We start from the raw sequence: 16,409 nt of genomic DNA on the forward strand, positions 1-16,409 counted from the left end.
GATGAAATAGATCATGTATCTTGACCTCAGCATATGAAATATGAAGGGAAGGTGTGGTCTGCACTTTACCCAGCCACCATTACTTTCCCTAACATGAGTTATATACCTATCAGAGCTATGCGGTGGACCCGGATTCAAACTCAAGACTGTGGTAAACAGCCTAACCCTCTGCCTCAGGCCAAGCCGTGCTACATGAAAAGATATAAATGATCTGTATTTAATAATTAACTCAAGATAACACGCATGATGCCTAGTGGTGTATGTGAACAACACAGCGATAAATCTGGCTGACCTAATGACACTTGCAGCCAATGAAAGAAGTTTTATAAGCCAGTCTTTGTCTGATTTAACCCATGCAGATTCAAAAACATTTTTTTTAAACAAAAACTCTATTTACAGAAGAAGACACACAAAAATAACTATTTTACCTGTTTAATTAAGAATAACACATCCTTGTTAACATTCATCATTTGATCAAAATATTTATTAACAAGAGACATTTTATAAAAATGTTTATATACAAATTTGAAAAACAAAAATTTCACATTGTTTAAAGTAAAATGCATCAGATTTGGTCCTCTCATAAAACCTGTATCCACAAACAATCCATTTTGTTCTACCACAGTAAATCCTGGAGCAAAGCACTTGCAGTTTGTCTTTGTGGGAGTACCAGCTGAGGTTATTCCAATATTAATTTAGTCAGATTTAAAATGTTCTGTTTACACTTTTCACAGATCAAGCCTTCCAAAGATTAAAACCTGCTAAATAATCCAGTCTGTACAGGTGTCTCAGTAGTAACATATATACATAATTTATTTCATCTACGACAATCATCTGTTTAATTTTTTCAAGAGTGAAATATATTTTTTCATGTTGGTGTGCTCTTCCAGATTTTCTGGCTGTATGGGTATACTATTCCCACACCCCACAGCTGGACATCTGAAACAAAACAACAACAAAATGTTTAACTCTTCAAAGCAACTCTAAGCAGAATAAAATAACCTCTAAAATGTATCCAAAAAATAGTAGTATTAACTGTTATACATCTTTGAGTCACTATTTCAACTACAATAAGTATAAAACTATTAAAACTGTTTATAACCAACAAGATTTTACACATAAATTTATAGAGATATGGACATGTAGATGTATGATACAAATATAGTGATAATAATAGCTCTCAAGTCACATACTTAAAAAGCATCAAATAATTGAGTTAAAGTAGTTAACAGAGAAAACAAAATAGACAATGTGAGGAATTGAAAACTGAAAACAACAGAAAATAAGATATACAAATACAAAAGACATAACTTGGGACAGAAAATAAGGTAAAAAATAACTTTTAATAAGATAATCAAAAAATAGAAAGATGTAAGATAGAAAATAAGTCAAACAAAAGGTAGACAAAACGTGACCAACTTGGCTTTAGCTTTTCTCTGCTTGATGTAGTCCATGATTCCCTCCCTGTCGTAGACATGCTTGCATATGGTATTCCTCACAGGGTTGACCATTGTCTGACCAGTGTACGGACACTTAATGTTGACTTCAACTTGCATCATGGCTATGTCATCATCATTCTGCGAGGGCACTAGCGATGTTTTTAGTGCAGAGAGTTGCTCTTCTATTCAATGATAAAATTCATTTTCTGTTACTCAGTTTTCTGAGGCTTTTTTAGAAGTCTTAGCATAAAAGAAGCAAGAATAAAACTGTACCAAAAAAATTACAATTAAAATAACATAATTTTTTTTAAATAGAGGCTTTGTTCTTAAAAAATCATGTTCAACACAGAAGAGTTTTTTTTAAATCATACAGTGATCTTTTAACAAACATTTTATCTGAAAAAATAAGGATGGTACCTGTTATAATGCTATAGTAATAAATCTAGTTATGATGCTATAAACAGACTTAAGTACTGCTAAAATCTGAACATAAAAAAAAGGATTTACTGCCATCCAAGATTTCTAAATAGCAACTTAACATATTTATTTCCAAGTTTGTAAACAAAAATAAGTTGTACCCAAAGTTCCATCGTCATTCATAGCCTCTTCCAGTTCCTTAAATTTAGCATGTGTTTTGTAATTAGACTGGTCATTCTTCTCAAGCTCCGACAACTTCTTCTGGAACTCTTCACTCAGATTTAGACCAATGCTTGATTTACTTCCCTGTCAAAGGTTTATCAATACTTTTTAGAGATTGACTTAAGAGTACTAGCAACAGTATACCACATTTTAAACTTTTATATTTGAATCATGAAACATCCCAAGCCACTACTCCAGCAGAAACAGACAACTTCAAGACTAAACAAAATAGCTCAGCATTATCACCCCAAGACAAGTTAGTTTAAAGCATATCTTAATAGTTATACATATAATAATATGCGGTAAACATTTTAAAATCTTTTAACAATAAAAAAAAAACTTCTTATAAAGTCTTTTGAAGAGCAGAAATCTAACACTAAATGAAAAACAAAAATCTATCAACTCTAAATTTCGGTTCAGAGCATTAATGTAAGTAAGCTCTAAAAATTTTAGCCCATAATTTTAAGGAATGCGTAGATAAAAGGTGAATAAAATGCTTAAGATCATCAATGCAAACCTGGTCAGCCGGAGGTAAAGAAAACAGTTTATAAAGTCTGCTATTAATCAAAGTTTAATTGCAACTGAACCTAAGTACTTTTCTGTTTTTTTTAATGGGAGAGTTGTTAGTTTTCAGAGGGAAAAACATAATAATGTTTAGGAGTTGGTCAGAATCAAGGCTTGAGTAAAAATCCTTATGTGCACAAAACTCAGATGGTCAGCTGGTGACATTCAGGTATCTGTTTAGAGGGGGAGTGACCCCCACCCAACCCCCTAACAAAAAATATATATAATTTATATAGAAAAGTCATACTTTAACTTATGTGTAACCAGGAAAAATGTCTGAAAGAAACACTGGCTACTTCAACAGCTAAATTGCCATTACATGTGAAAAAGTACTTTTTAAATAGTGTTAGAGAAGAAAAATAAAAAAAAATTATTTTTTTAAAATGCTTTTGGCTCATTTCAAGATGTGAAGTATTTTTTTTTCCAAAGTAAAATAACTGTGTAATTATGCTAACAGGGGAGATAACAAATGAAGCTGGGGAAAGTAACTATCAACATGACAACATATCTATCTTTGTCCTTCATAAAGAAATCATCTAAGTAAACTCACCAATGATTTTATGTGTTTAAGGGCTTTTACATGATGTTTAATATCACTCTCCATGGTTATCCAGCCTCTCATAATATCTGTTGTGTCTTTAGAAAGTTTAGCATTTTCTGAAGATAAAAGTTCTTATTGTTACTTGATACTGTACAAGAGATCATTTCTAAACAAAGCACAGTGCACTTAAATTGCAACAACCTACTTTTATACTTATAAAGTTACCCTTTTGAACCTGGAAGTCCATGAGGCAGATGAAGTAGAGTTCATTTATTTCTGTGACTATTAAGGGATAGTATGGAGACAGCACTAAGCCCAGCCACATTAGCTTTTCCTAATGTAAGTCAGGTACCCATCAAGGCTGAGTGGATTCAAGCACGACTTACAGACTCAAGCCCGGGATCCAAGCTCAAGACTTTTGGGTTAGCAGCTGTGTGATCAACCACCTGACCACACTGACATTTTTATGCATAATAAATAAGATGTGTTGGGGGGGGGGGTGCAAAACAGTGTGACAGGTTCAAATTCTGGGTACCCTGTAACACTGACTTCAATCTCTTTGAGACCCTGAGCTAATCCAGTTTTAAAGGGTTCCGAGCACTGCCACTGGGCATGGTGTTGCCACATAAAATTCCCACCTCCTGCTGTAATAAGGCAGTGTTGAAAGCTTTTTAACTCAGTGAATGTGATGTCCCATCTTCCATAATTAATCCAGTTGGCAGTAACAGGAAGAGTAAGTACTGCTGAACAAATAATTTCTTTCATGCCATCCTAAAATTGTTTTTAAATAAACTCGCCACTTACTGTTGCAATAATCTGCAATATTTTGGGCAACATCCACAGTATTGTCCATACAAACATTAATATACTCTGTCAGTTTCTGCTCCAGTATGTGCAGGTCAGAATCAATTTCATGCAGATAGCTATTACTTGCCATTTTTTTTAAACACCAGGCACACCACAGGATACTAGAAAATGTTTTAAAAAAGAAAACATCAGTATCAGCAAGATAATATTCACCATAATAACCTATAGGGGCCTATATAGCCAACATGCATGCAAAATATATTTATGCTCTTAGACACAAATATAAACATTTTTTTTTTAACATTCAAAAGATCTAGTGCAATATGAGTTGAAATTTAACTTTCTTATAATGCTTTGGACTAATTGTAATATACACCTGTAAGAAGATGCTAGTTTAAAGTTTAAGGCTAAAAATAAGCCCTTAATTTAAAATATTCATTTATAGTAGTATAGGCCCTATTAAATTATAGGCCTACTGTTTCATTGTTATTAAATAGAGCTAAAGTTCATATTAATTCATAGCCTATAAGCCTAACTATAATTATTCATTTTAAATTATGGCATCTAGCTCTACTTTGTTTAATTGTAACCTCTAGCTGCCTCTAGGCTATTATAAAAACTTAATCTATGATGTGGGCCAACTCAAAATTATTTTAATTAATTATTTCTTGAGTCACAACAGTTATAGTCCCCAGAAAATTCTCAGTGCGCCCCAGAAACTGTACTGTAATACTCAGATAGAAGTCAGTCAGTCAGTAGGCCTAATCAGTAGTGTTTTTTTTTTTTTTTTTTTTTTTTAAATAATTCATTGATATTTTGGTTAAATAATGCCTAAAAATGTATTTAATCTGCAAATTTGAAAGGCGTACCTTTTTAATTTTTATTAGACTTTTAGTTTTAGACTCTAGATCTAGATCTATATAAATATTAGTTTAGTCTATCAAAAGTCTAGCTAGAATAGATCTCTAAGAAAGAGATTCTCTTGATCTGGAAGTGGAATTAGAACTGTTCTTTACTGTTGTTAACTGAAATAACTGTAGTTAACTGTAGTACTAATTTTAGTAATTTAACTACTAAAAGACTTCATTAGTAATAAATCTAGATTCTAAATCTAGAATAAAATAGCAAGATCGAATCAATCTTTACTAGATCTAGACTACTAGATTTTAGATCTAGATCTAGAATCTACAGTCGAGTAGTAGATCTAGATTATCTAAATCTAGAATCTAGACTAGATTAGGCTAGCGGATAGTGATTGTTGATTAGGTCTGTCTAAAAAAATCTAGAATCTATAAACTTTTTTTTCTTCTTAGAATACTGGAGAGTACTACACCATAATATAAAAATTGGAAGCAATAGAAACGGTAGAAGTTAGTTAAAATGAGTGATAGACTTACTATCGGGTCAGCTATTTTAGGCAAGCCTACTCAAAGTAGCGTGACAGACAAAATTTGTAAACAAGCTCATTTTGATGTTCTAGTTGTACTTGAAGCTAACAGCAACACAGCGAAATTTAATCAAATACTTAATTTAATTATTTAAGAATGTAAAAATGTAATAAAATTTCGTCAATATTTGGAAGAGAATGTGTTGGTGTTGCTGGAGTGTGTATGAAATGCGCCATCACAACCAACCAACCAAACAGCTACAACGCGTGTATGGTGCTGTGGTGTGCTGCTGTTGTAACGTTGCTGGCGGCGAAGGTTGCCGTGTACAACGTCATCAAATGCTAGTGTCGTTGCAGCCGTAGCCTTTCAATATTTCATGGAGAATGTGGAGTTAGAAACTAGTCATTAAATTTAAATAAATAACCGAGCAAGACGTAGATTTAGATCTAATATTGATTGTAGGTTATCTCATTTTAGTTTGGATTAGGCTGCATATTACATGATAATCGTGATTATAGGCCTATAATTTGAATTTAGATCTGTGTTTAAGTTTATGATACCGGTAGTGTAGGCCCCGTCTTTCTCTTTACCTCTAGGTCCCACTCTAGGAGTTGTAGACTAGATCTAGATCTAGGTCTTTAGTTATCAGTTATCTAGATTTAGCTAGATCTAGATCTGTTCTTTCTTAACTATTCTATATCTAGATCTAGATTCTAGGTCTATTTCAACATTTTGACCAGATCTAGAATCTAGATCTAGTTTTCTATTTCTGTGTGGCTATGCCTATGCAAGTATTATACATTGTATACAACATAATTTTATTATGGTCTGTTTAGTCTGTCTGGTTCTAAGCTATGTCTCCAGTTCATAGCAAGCAATTGATTAGTTAAAGATTATTAGTCTAACAAATAATTAATTAATAAATATGGCCTAAATTATAAATAGCCTCATTTATATTTATTATATTGAGCAATAAAATAAATGTAGGCCTAGAAATCTAATAATTAGGCCATCAATTATTAGGTTTTATTTAAGTAAGCTATAGATATTACTAGATCTACCTTTTACTATTACCATTAGCCTAGTAGCATAATTCATCTATTAGCCTGGCCAATGGCTTTAGAGTTTAGAATATTACTAAAGCCTATCTATAGGTCTACTTCCCAAATTTTTATTATTAAAAAAATGAGCTAAATTTATTTTTTATGAAGGAAATTGCTGTTAATAATTTAAGATCATTTAATTTTACTTTAAAAAAATTGTAGGCAGGGATGTTAACTATATTAATTTATGTTTATCTACAGTAATCAAATGGTCTTAATCAACTAAGTCAGATCACAATTTACATTAGGGCTTAACTAATGATATAGTGAGTTATACTGCTAATCATATCATAGTATTTTTTTACTTTAGTGGTTTGGTAAATCTGGCCATCACAGTTGTAAGCTAAGATAAAAAAAATTATGCCAGATAATTACCATTTGTGCATACAATAAATAGGCCCACTTGGTAATGGTATCAAACATTTAAAGTGTCTACACATAAAAAATGTAATATGTAGGTAGACCTATGTCATATCTTGTACTAACAAAACAGTGTTGGTCTGTTGTCCTCCTTGTATGACAACTCCCATACAACATTATCTTGTATCTGTCATGATCAACACCCCCCCTTCATACTACATTGAAGGTATTCTACTACATTCATATTGCATATTATTAATTTACATGGCTGCCTTTTGCCCTGGGAGACAAATGGATGTGTTTAGAGAAGTATAATTCTATATAGTGCATGTAGGCCTACATGGGTATCAGATAAAAAGATTATTTTTAATGTGATTTCTTGAAATCAAAAAAAGTTATTAACTATCTCTCTGATTTAATGCTCATGACTACAATTAACCTTTTCTAAGTTTTTAAGCTTAAAACTGTCAACGCATGCAGTTTGATCAGAGGGATTTGTTTTTTTCTGTTGTGTTAGTAATGTAAACTAGTATTAGAATAAGTAAGTGTTAAATTTGCTAATAATTGTTTGTTTGGGTGCAATACAAAATATTTTATTTAAACTAGTGTAGCAAATCTGTTCACTTCTACAAAATTCATTCACTCTTTGTCTACTGGAAATTAAATACCAAAAGATTTTTCTGAACATGCTTCATCCAGCATTGATTGTTTTACTTATCCTAGATTGGTCATTTTAAAATTTTGTCTTTTTGCTTTCAGTTGCATTTCTTCACCATGGAGGATTCAGGTTTAAGAAAGTCGAGCCGTATTAAATCACGAAATAGGACAAGTTATTTGGAGGATGATTTCGATTATGAAACTGCAATGGATATTTGTGATGATACATATGAGGTGAAATCAGGTCTCAGTAGGGAGGGAGATGTTAAGAGTAAACCATCCACCTCAGCCGTGGCTAACCAAGTGAAGAAAAATTCTGGGGCTAAAAAGCAAACAGTTAATGGAAAAAATGAGCAGTTAACATGCCCTTTATGTAAAGTTATTCTAGCAACAGAAACAGAACTGCACAAACATATAACTAAACATAACAAAGATAAACAGGACAGTTGTGTTGTATGTCTTCAATGTTACAAAGTCTGTGTGGACCAGGCTGCCTACAGCAGGCACATGAAGTCTCATTCTGGCAACAGGAAGTTCAAGTGCCAGCAGTGTGGGAAGGCATTTCTTGAAAAAAGCACTTTGAAAAGGCATACAAGAACACATATTCAGGATAGGCCCTTTACTTGTGATGTGTGCTTTAAGTCATTCAGAGATAACCCTGCTCTGCTTAGGCACCAAAAAATTCACAGCCAACGCCAAAAGAGTTTTCATTGTATTTTATGTGACAAAAGTTTCACAGATAAGCATGGATTAAAAAGGCATGAAAAAACCCACATGGGGCTTCGTCCGTTTCAGTGTCGGGTTTGTTTGAAAACATTCAGTGAGACTGGAAGCTACAGGCGCCACATGAAAATCCACACAGGAGTTAGAAATTTTACGTGTTCTGTCTGTCAGAAGAGTTTTCTGGAAAAACAGAGTCTCAGAAGACACCAGAGAAATGTGTGTGGAATGGCGAACGGTGATTCCAGTGGCATTGATGGGGTCAGCAATGGTCACCAGTTTGGCAGTAACGAGGAGGACTCATGCAGTAGCACGAGGTATAGAAAAGATGAGCACAGAAGTGAGGGAGAGCTCTACGACAGCGGCACTCGTCAAAATTCTTCTGACAGCTGTAATCTGGGGGCAGAAAAATCTGGAAATAGTTCAGATTTTGAAAGTCCCCAACTCAAGGAATCTCATACTACTGACAGAGGAATGTACAGCATTGGCGTGGCTCCACCAGTTGACGATGACAAAAGTTCTGTAGATGATGGCTTATCTTTCCGTAGTCTTCTCAAAAGAGATCCCAAGTTGTTTGGTGATATATCAAAGATAGTTGAGAGTATAGGTTCCTATGAGGAAATGTTAGACTTGTGTAGTGAAAAAGGTCAGAGCGTGCTGGATGTCGGACTAAATTATGATAAAGTAGAAGACCAGTTGCTGTGCTTCGAGTGTGGAGAACCTCTTATAGAAGGGGATAATTTTAGAAAAAGTGATAAGAAAGTGAAAAATTCATTGAAGTGTATGAACTGTGAGGATGAAAAAGAGGATTATGGAGAACCTCCAGTTTTGACAGCTGAAGTCAGTCATTCAGTAGCTGATATTCAGGTGAAAACTGAAATTAATCATTGTTCTGATACAAAGGCAATAAGAAATAATTTTTTTGAAGAGACTGTTATAAAAACAGAGCCAGCTGAGTTCAAACAGAATGTAATTGTTCCTGATAAAATGCCGGATTCACAAAGTGATTCAGAAAACCAGAAACAGGTGACAGTGCCCAAGCTGGAATACGACCACCCAAACATCCCCTCAGTTTTTCCGTGCCACCTGTGCACCAAAGTGTTTGCCTCCTCCAGCTTCCTCTCCCAGCACCTCGAGCTGCACAGGAAGTCTCCCTACAAGTGCATGGTCTGCGGGAAAACATTCACAAACTCTCCTAGCCTCAAACGTCACATGACAGTGCATACAGGTGAGAAGCCATATACCTGCCCTCATTGTAGGAAATCTTTCCGGGATCCCTCCAACTTCTCAAAACATAAAAAGGTTTGTTCCAAATTTGAAACAGAAAAACACATTTTTTTGGTGCCAAAGTTTAACAAAATAACCCTAACCATTATTAACCACCAGCTGTTGTTTGGTTTTTCAAACTTCACAACAGGGGGAAATTTCAAATACTAATACCTTTTAAACCATTTTTTTTTATTTTGCCTTTTTATAATATTAGTAAATATATAAACATATTAATATTACATATAACATATCTACATAATACTAGTAGTTAAAAAATTGTCATGTTTTTTTCTTTCAGACTTGTGTGGTGTGGGCAACAGGCTTAGTTGATCCCTTACTTTTAATTAATGATGGCATGGAAAATATTAGTCCAATTCTTACTGAGTTTAAGTATGAACCTGCACCACTTATGGAAATACAAAAATTTGAGGAAGAATCTATAATGTTTAACTCTACCAATCATGATGATAAGAAAAGTCTGGCATGTTTAACATGCGGGAAAACTTTTGAAAGTCAACAAAGCTTAGACAAGCACATGAAAAGCCATAGATGCAAGGCGAAGATGACTTGCCCGGAGTGTGGTAAAAGTTTCTCGGATTCTTTTAGCCTGAAGCGCCATGTCCGCATCCACGCCAGCACACGCCCCTTTGTCTGCCAGTACTGTCAGCGCGGGTACTGTGACAACTGGAGCTTAAAGAAACACCAGTCTCGTGGATGTGTGCTGGCCGAGCTCCTGGTGCCGCCAGACTTCCTTCACCCCTGCACCCAGTGCACCAGGGTGTTCCCTGATCTGGAATACTTACAAGAACATTTAAAAATCCATAAAGGTATTTTGAAATTTAAATGTGACGTCTGTTTAAAACGATTCTCGGAGGCATTTAATCTGAAGCGTCATCAGCGCATACATGCGCTTATTTGTCCTGGGTGCGAGCAGGAATTTAAAAATAAACAAACTTTAACTGAACACCTGGTGAAGGATTGTTCAGGCTCCCCATTAGGAGTCAGTAAAGACGGGGGCTACGCATGTCCTCAGTGTAAAAGAACATACTCAACCAAATCTTACCTGGAGAGGCATAAAAGATTTCACCTGAACTTCAAGCCTCATGTTTGTGAATTTTGCAATAAAAGGTTTACAGAAGCGTTCACTCTGAGACGTCATGTAAAAACTCACAGCGTCATCAAACCCTTTAAGTGTGAAGGGTGTACAAAAAGTTTCCTCAACCTGGCTTGTCTAAAACGACACCTTTCTGCTAATTCTCTTTGTAAGAGCTTACAACCACCTGAAAAAATAATTATTTATAATTGTCAGATCTGCACTAAAACCTTTTCTAAAAATTACCTTCTCGTCAGACATATGAATGTCCACAGTGAGGATCGGCCATTTTCATGCAACGTCTGTCAAAGAGCGTACAAAGACACCTCCAGTTTAAAACGACATCTGCTGATACATGAGGGGGTTAAAAATTTCATCTGCACTGTGTGTGGGAAGGATTTTTTCTACGCCGACAGCTTGAAGCGTCACATGAATGGGTCATGTGGTAAGAACAACAAAACACGTAGGCCATGCAAGAAGAAGAAAAAGAAGACCAACAACAATATAAAAATGAAAAACAACAACACGCTGCCAGACGGTGAGGTGAAAAGTACTGAGAATAATACGGTGGCTCAGCTAGAGAAAATAGATGAAGTTGCCGTTGCAGTTAGTGAGGTTGCTCCAATCACATTAAATGGTAACCAGAAAACATCTCATGCCAACAAGTTATCTAGTAGACATTTAAAGCGAACCAAAAATTATCACTGTCTACAATGTTATGCTACATTTTCTCGCAGACTGTATCACAAACTACATATGAAAACACATGTTCATACACAGAAAAAATAGATCATCACTTTAGATACTTTGTGATACTTATTGAATTAAATTATCTGTTTTAAATGTTGGCTGTGGGAAAGGTGATTTATACTGCTAAATGTGATAGCATTCACTGCTGAATTTGTGTGTGGATCTATCTTCATTTACTGCTGTATATGTGGAGCTATTTACTGCAGTGCAAGGAGTACTACTTAAGTGATGTGCAAGCTGATCTATTTACTGCTGGACATGTAGAACTAATTATTGTTGTGTATGGGGAACAAAGTACTATAATTTGTGAAACTATTTAGTATGCAGGAAGAACTATTTACTGATGTGCATGTGAATCTATTTACTGCTGTGTATCAATACACTCACTGCTGAATGTATGAATGGTAAGAAAAAGTGCATCATCACTACATGTGCAAAATCACATGTAGTAAATCTAGTCAAGTAGTTTTTTTTTTTTTTTAAATGTTCTTTATTCTGAATTGTACTGATACAGTATGTAAAGAAAGATGTTGTTTGATTTTTTTTTTTTACTTTTTTGTCAGAGAAGACATTTTAAGGATTATTTATTTTTAAACTAGCATCACTACATACCTTAAGCCTTGAATTTAAGGCATTGTCAGGTAAAAAAAAAAAAACAGCACATAACAATGCATTGACATGTCTATGGCTTTATGAAAATAATTTTACAAATTAAAATTAAACTTTCCATTTTTGTTAACAATTATTTTATTGCTGATATTTTTAATTTTACTCACATTTTTAAGTTATAATAGACCATTACAAAAATTAGTCTATTATTTACAATCATTCAAAATGATTATTGGAACAGAAATCTCGGTGATATATTTCTTGTACATAGTTGTTAGAAAAGTCTAAATAGTTCTTATCAATGCTGTTTGTTTCTTTATGTGAAGAATTTATTGTATATTTTATTTTATCTAATACAGTTTTATCTCCTGCCACTCTTAGATCTTTTAATTAGTTGCTTCCCTGTCATCATTCACTGTGGTGTTCATATAATATATTATAATATACTAAGTTGATAGACAATATGTATTATTTACAAATATTAGCCTTTGTTGGAATTTTTTTTTAGCTTTTTATGAATTTACTGTATATATCATGATTAAAGTGTTCATGAATTAAGAAGTATTTATATGGTGAATTAAAATAAGTCAATCTTTTTTAATAGGACTTATTATAGCTTATTTGCACCAAATAATTAATGCCGCACTGCTGGAATTAATCTCTCCATCCTGCTATTTGGTTGTAATAATTGATGTGATGTACCCAAATATAGAAGAAATGTTATGGTATTGTACCATAAAGAGATTTTGTGGCACAACTGAATTTTTTGTGATGCTGCTTGCATGTGTTCAAACAGTTTGTGATACCATATATGTAACTATTGTATTATGATCTGATGTAATATATAAGCATTTGACAGTTTGTGATTGCCAACAAAAACTGTAAAAAAGACTGTAACACTGTACTATCATCTGTTGTGATCTTTTTACCCTGTAGAGGTAGAAAAAAATTAATTTTAGTAACACTGAGTTAAACAATTGGTTTTTTTTTTACATTGAGCTACTTGTTAAAAACAATTAATCACCAATTGTTGTGGTTAAATTAGTAAAGATTGGGGTAATTAATTATAGAAAGAAATGTTTGAATCTTAATGTATAAGTTTAGAATGAAAATGAGGTATTTGTAGAAAGAAATATAAAAACTTAAAGCATAAAGTTTACAATGAAGAATGACCAAAAAATTGCTTTTAAAATAACAAATAATTGCAACATTATGCTTACCAAAGAGGTGTGGCTGTACACTATTTTGTTACTAAAACACATTTAAAAAAACTAAAGGTAGTTTTTAATTATCTTTATATTTTTGTTTCATATTTTTACAGGGTAAGGTTTTTATTCGCAACTTTTTTGTTTACCCTCTCTGTAGATCTATAGCAGGCATCTCTTGTTCCTGTTTTTTGTATTCAGGGGTTTTTAATTTGAACCACTTAATGCTACTGCATCCAAACCAAGGAAATTAATTTTTTTGTTTATTTCTTTACATTTTTAACTTTTTAAAAATCAGAACATAAATCTTAGCAAATTATTTTAGTAAACCAGCTTTATGTTCATCATTTAACTTGTTCATGTATTGTACAATCAGTATTATTATATTTTTGCCCAGTAGTACATTTATTTAATACTGATATTTTAATTAAAAATATTTTTAAAAAAAAATGAATGTGTCTTTGTTTTGTGATGGGGAGACGGTGTTCCGATAATATGCCGTCACAATCATGCATTTTAAAAACAGTAATAGTAATATTAGAAACTAAATATTAGCACGGTTTAGAAAACTGCAGTAATAAATTGTAATAGACATCTGATCAATTAAAATTAATTGCTTTGTCAATACTTTAGAAGAAAAAAATTGTTTTAAAAAAAAAAAAACTCATCTCTAATTTTAAGGGGAGGGGGGAATTTGCAGGCTGAGGTGAGATGTCATTTTAGGGGCTGGCTTATTGGGGGGGGGGGGGGAATCATCATTTATGGATTACTCCATAGGTATATGCATACCATTCCATAGACCCCCCTCCTCCCTTACAACTTTTTGTGTAACTTGAACTTTTCAATTAATCAATTCTTAGTTCTATTATTCAATAGAATATCGCTTAATGTTACTCTCTAGAAACCACTGCACACCGTAAAGCCTTATTTGTGCTAAAGAAAGCAAGGATCAACATAAGCCGATTCACTATTATTCATCCTTTGTTTAATCTTTTGTAAAGGTGTTCAATGTCAACATCAATACTAATCCTTTTTTCCGTCAGTTTAATTTGCAATCTAATTGCAATCAAACTTTAAAATCCGTCTCGATTACAGCCCATCCAATATCTCATTGGCGATCAGGCCCTTATTAAAAAATATTGATTTCTCCTGCTCGAACCTGGCGAGGTCAATGACAGCTGCCTCGTTTCTTCCACCCCACCCCCCCCCCCCACACACACACCCACAGCCCCCCACACACACACACCCACAACCCCAGCCGTGACAAGGACAACTGGCTACCGCCCCTCATCCCAGAGCGCGGCTGATGATTCACCCACCACTACCCTCCACTCACGAGCCGGCTTAGCTCAGCGTGTAAAACCCGTACTGCCGAAACAGGAAGTTTCGAAATTTCTGAGGCCCGTATTGTCGAAACAGGAAATATGGAAATTAAAGGCAAACCACTTTGCTGAAATTGCTATGTAAAATAGATATAATATATTATTTTTCAATTAAAATTTAACTATTATATGATTTCTTGTATTATTTTATTTTTAAAAAAACGACAGGCCAAAAATGGATAGGGGTAGTTTATTTAATTTGAGCCCCACCCCTCTCTCTTTATTGAAGTATGACGTTGTTTAAGGACGATCCTTAATTTGAAAGCTTAAGTTTTGCTAAACTCTGTCACTAGGGCAGATTCAGTAGTGTACACTACTATTCAGTAGTGCTTCTGTGAACACTTCTGTGAACAGAGCTAAACTCAGACTAAACTGACTCTATGATGTCCAGAGGCGTAGCGACCCGTTCCGGCGCCCGGGGTGAACTATCAATTTTGTGCCCCCTCCCATGTATATTATAATATCGTGTTAGTGAACCCCCCCCCCAGCTTAAAATGAGCTTACATTTTTTTCTACCGCCCCACCCGCCCTCCCCTAGCTACGACGCCTTTGGTGACGTCCTGCGGATCCGAACTCGAGATTTTCATGTGAGCAATCATGCGTGCGTTCTATCGGCCCCGTCCCCCTTGAGCGGGTATGGACACCCGATAACTATACCGGGCTCAATAGCAAATATGCCGTGGCTCATTTTAAAAGTGGGACATTATGTTTGTCTGGAAATAGGAGCGAGTTGAATAATTTTAAGAGGGTGAGGAGTGATGTCTTCCAGGCCCCCCCCCCCCGACGAACAAAATTATATAGAAAATATATACTTTTAACAGTGTCCGCCCCCCCCCCCCTGGAAATTTTAGTCCACCCCCTCCCGAAAATTTCAAGTGTCCATTTCTCCTCCCCCCCCCCCCCCTCCGGAGAAAAAAGTTTGGAAGAGACACTGGTTGGTAAACATTGTCTACAATGACGTGACGTCATTATGGATTCCCCCTCTCCCCTGTAGCTAAATTTAATGTATTATAGGCCTATATATTTATACTACACATACATAGTACAGAAACTAAGCAAAAATAGTACGTGTACTATTACCTAATCTTTTCTCAATTTCTTATATCCAATCCAAGTATTTCTTCCAAGACGATTCGCATGTCTTCCATGTAGCAGGTTGGCGACCCTAGCCCTGACCCCAATCCCTAGTAATTATGAACCTTCCCGTGGCGTTAGCCTTGACCCTGAACCCAATACGAGCCCTAACAGCCTAACAGTAACACTTAACAATGTCCCATGGCCATTTTCACCAGTAAAGGTTTTCGTTGGTTGGCCTACAATTATAGACATTAATTCGTTTATAAAAAAATAAAATAAAAGAAAAAGCTTAATTAACTCCCATACCTTCTATCCCGTGCAGAGTTTCTTCCATACTTTTATCTCCGCGGGGGGGGGGGGGGGGGGGGGGGTGCGACGACTAACATTTCTATGGGGAAGGGGAGTGCGGACAGTGTTAAAAGTAAATATTTTCTATATAAATTCCATTTCGTTCGAAGAGATGTCTGGAGGGAACAGAGGCGTAGCGACCCTTCCCGGCCGGCGCCCGGGGACAAACTTTTCGATTTGCACCCCCCCCCCCCCTCAAGATTTCGATTTGCACCCCCCCCCCCTCAAACTTTCGATTTGCACCCCCACCCCTCAAACTTTCAATTCAATTTGCATCCCCTCAACTTTTCAATTTATTTCTCCAACCCATTTTGGCGCCCCCTATGGTCGGCGCCTGGGGACATATGTCCCCCCGCCCCCCCCCCCTCGCTACGCTACTGGGAGGGAACTCTGATCCCGTGCACATCTATATCAGAAAAAGGTTGTGGCCTACACATTGATAAGCCTAGAGCAGAGGC

General features: G+C 35.2%; 2 protein-coding genes across 4 annotated transcripts; one reads left to right on the forward strand and one right to left on the reverse strand.

Annotated features, from left to right (window-relative positions):
* Positions 1 to 451: 451 nt before the first annotated feature.
* LOC131942970 (E3 SUMO-protein ligase NSE2) lies at positions 452 to 5,504 on the reverse strand. 2 transcript variants are annotated; one of them, XM_059302957.1, is made up of 6 exons: positions 5,388 to 5,504; positions 3,988 to 4,151; positions 3,193 to 3,299; positions 2,018 to 2,162; positions 1,420 to 1,621; positions 452 to 939 (listed from the first exon to the last, which is right to left on the reverse strand). In XM_059302957.1, the coding sequence occupies exons 2-6, from the start codon at positions 4,118 to 4,120 to the stop codon at positions 831 to 833; spliced, it is 696 nt and encodes a 231-aa protein (XP_059158940.1). In that variant the 5' UTR covers positions 4,121 to 4,151; positions 5,388 to 5,504; the 3' UTR covers positions 452 to 830. The 2 variants fall into 2 exon arrangements, with proteins under 2 accessions (XP_059158940.1, XP_059158939.1); XM_059302956.1 differs by lacking the exon at positions 5,388 to 5,504 and adding an exon at positions 4,860 to 5,078 and having other exon boundaries at positions 453 to 939.
* Positions 5,355 to 12,439, forward strand: LOC131942969 (zinc finger protein 271). Of its 2 annotated transcripts, none has more exons than XM_059302955.1 (3): positions 5,355 to 5,443; positions 7,601 to 9,520; positions 9,786 to 12,439. In XM_059302955.1, exons 2-3 carry the CDS (start codon positions 7,616 to 7,618, stop codon positions 11,367 to 11,369), a joined length of 3,489 nt encoding a protein of 1,162 aa, XP_059158938.1. In that variant the 5' UTR covers positions 5,355 to 5,443; positions 7,601 to 7,615; the 3' UTR covers positions 11,370 to 12,439. The 2 variants fall into 2 exon arrangements, with proteins under 2 accessions (XP_059158938.1, XP_059158937.1); XM_059302954.1 differs by lacking the exon at positions 5,355 to 5,443 and adding an exon at positions 5,650 to 5,836.
* The last annotated feature ends 3,970 nt before the right edge of the window (positions 12,440 to 16,409 follow it).

The sequence above is a fragment of the Physella acuta genome, unplaced genomic scaffold (assembly GCF_028476545.2).
Source record: "Physella acuta isolate Inbredline_101_S28 unplaced genomic scaffold, ASM2847654v3 ptg000436l, whole genome shotgun sequence".
In the NCBI taxonomy this organism is placed as follows: Eukaryota; Metazoa; Mollusca; class Gastropoda; family Physidae; genus Physella; species Physella acuta.

Bases quoted from the DNA above. Each gene is read 5' to 3' on its own strand.
- LOC131942970 (XM_059302957.1), bottom strand. From the start codon at position 4,120: ATGGCAAGTAATAGCTATCTGCATGAAATTGATTCTGACCTGCACATA. The intron at 3,300-3,987 runs GTAAGTGGCGAG...TTTTATCTTCAG, and splicing joins TATTGCAGATTATTGCAACA to AAAATGCTAAACTTTCTAAA. The intron at 940-1,419 runs GTTGGTCACGTT...GTTTTGTTTCAG, and splicing joins CAGAGAAAAGCTAAAGCCAA to ATGTCCAGCTGTGGGGTGTG.
- LOC131942969 (XM_059302955.1), top strand. From the start codon at position 7,616: ATGGAGGATTCAGGTTTAAGAAAGTCGAGCCGTATTAAATCACGAAAT. The intron at 9,521-9,785 runs GTTTGTTCCAAA...TTTTTCTTTCAG, and splicing joins ACTTCTCAAAACATAAAAAG to ACTTGTGTGGTGTGGGCAAC.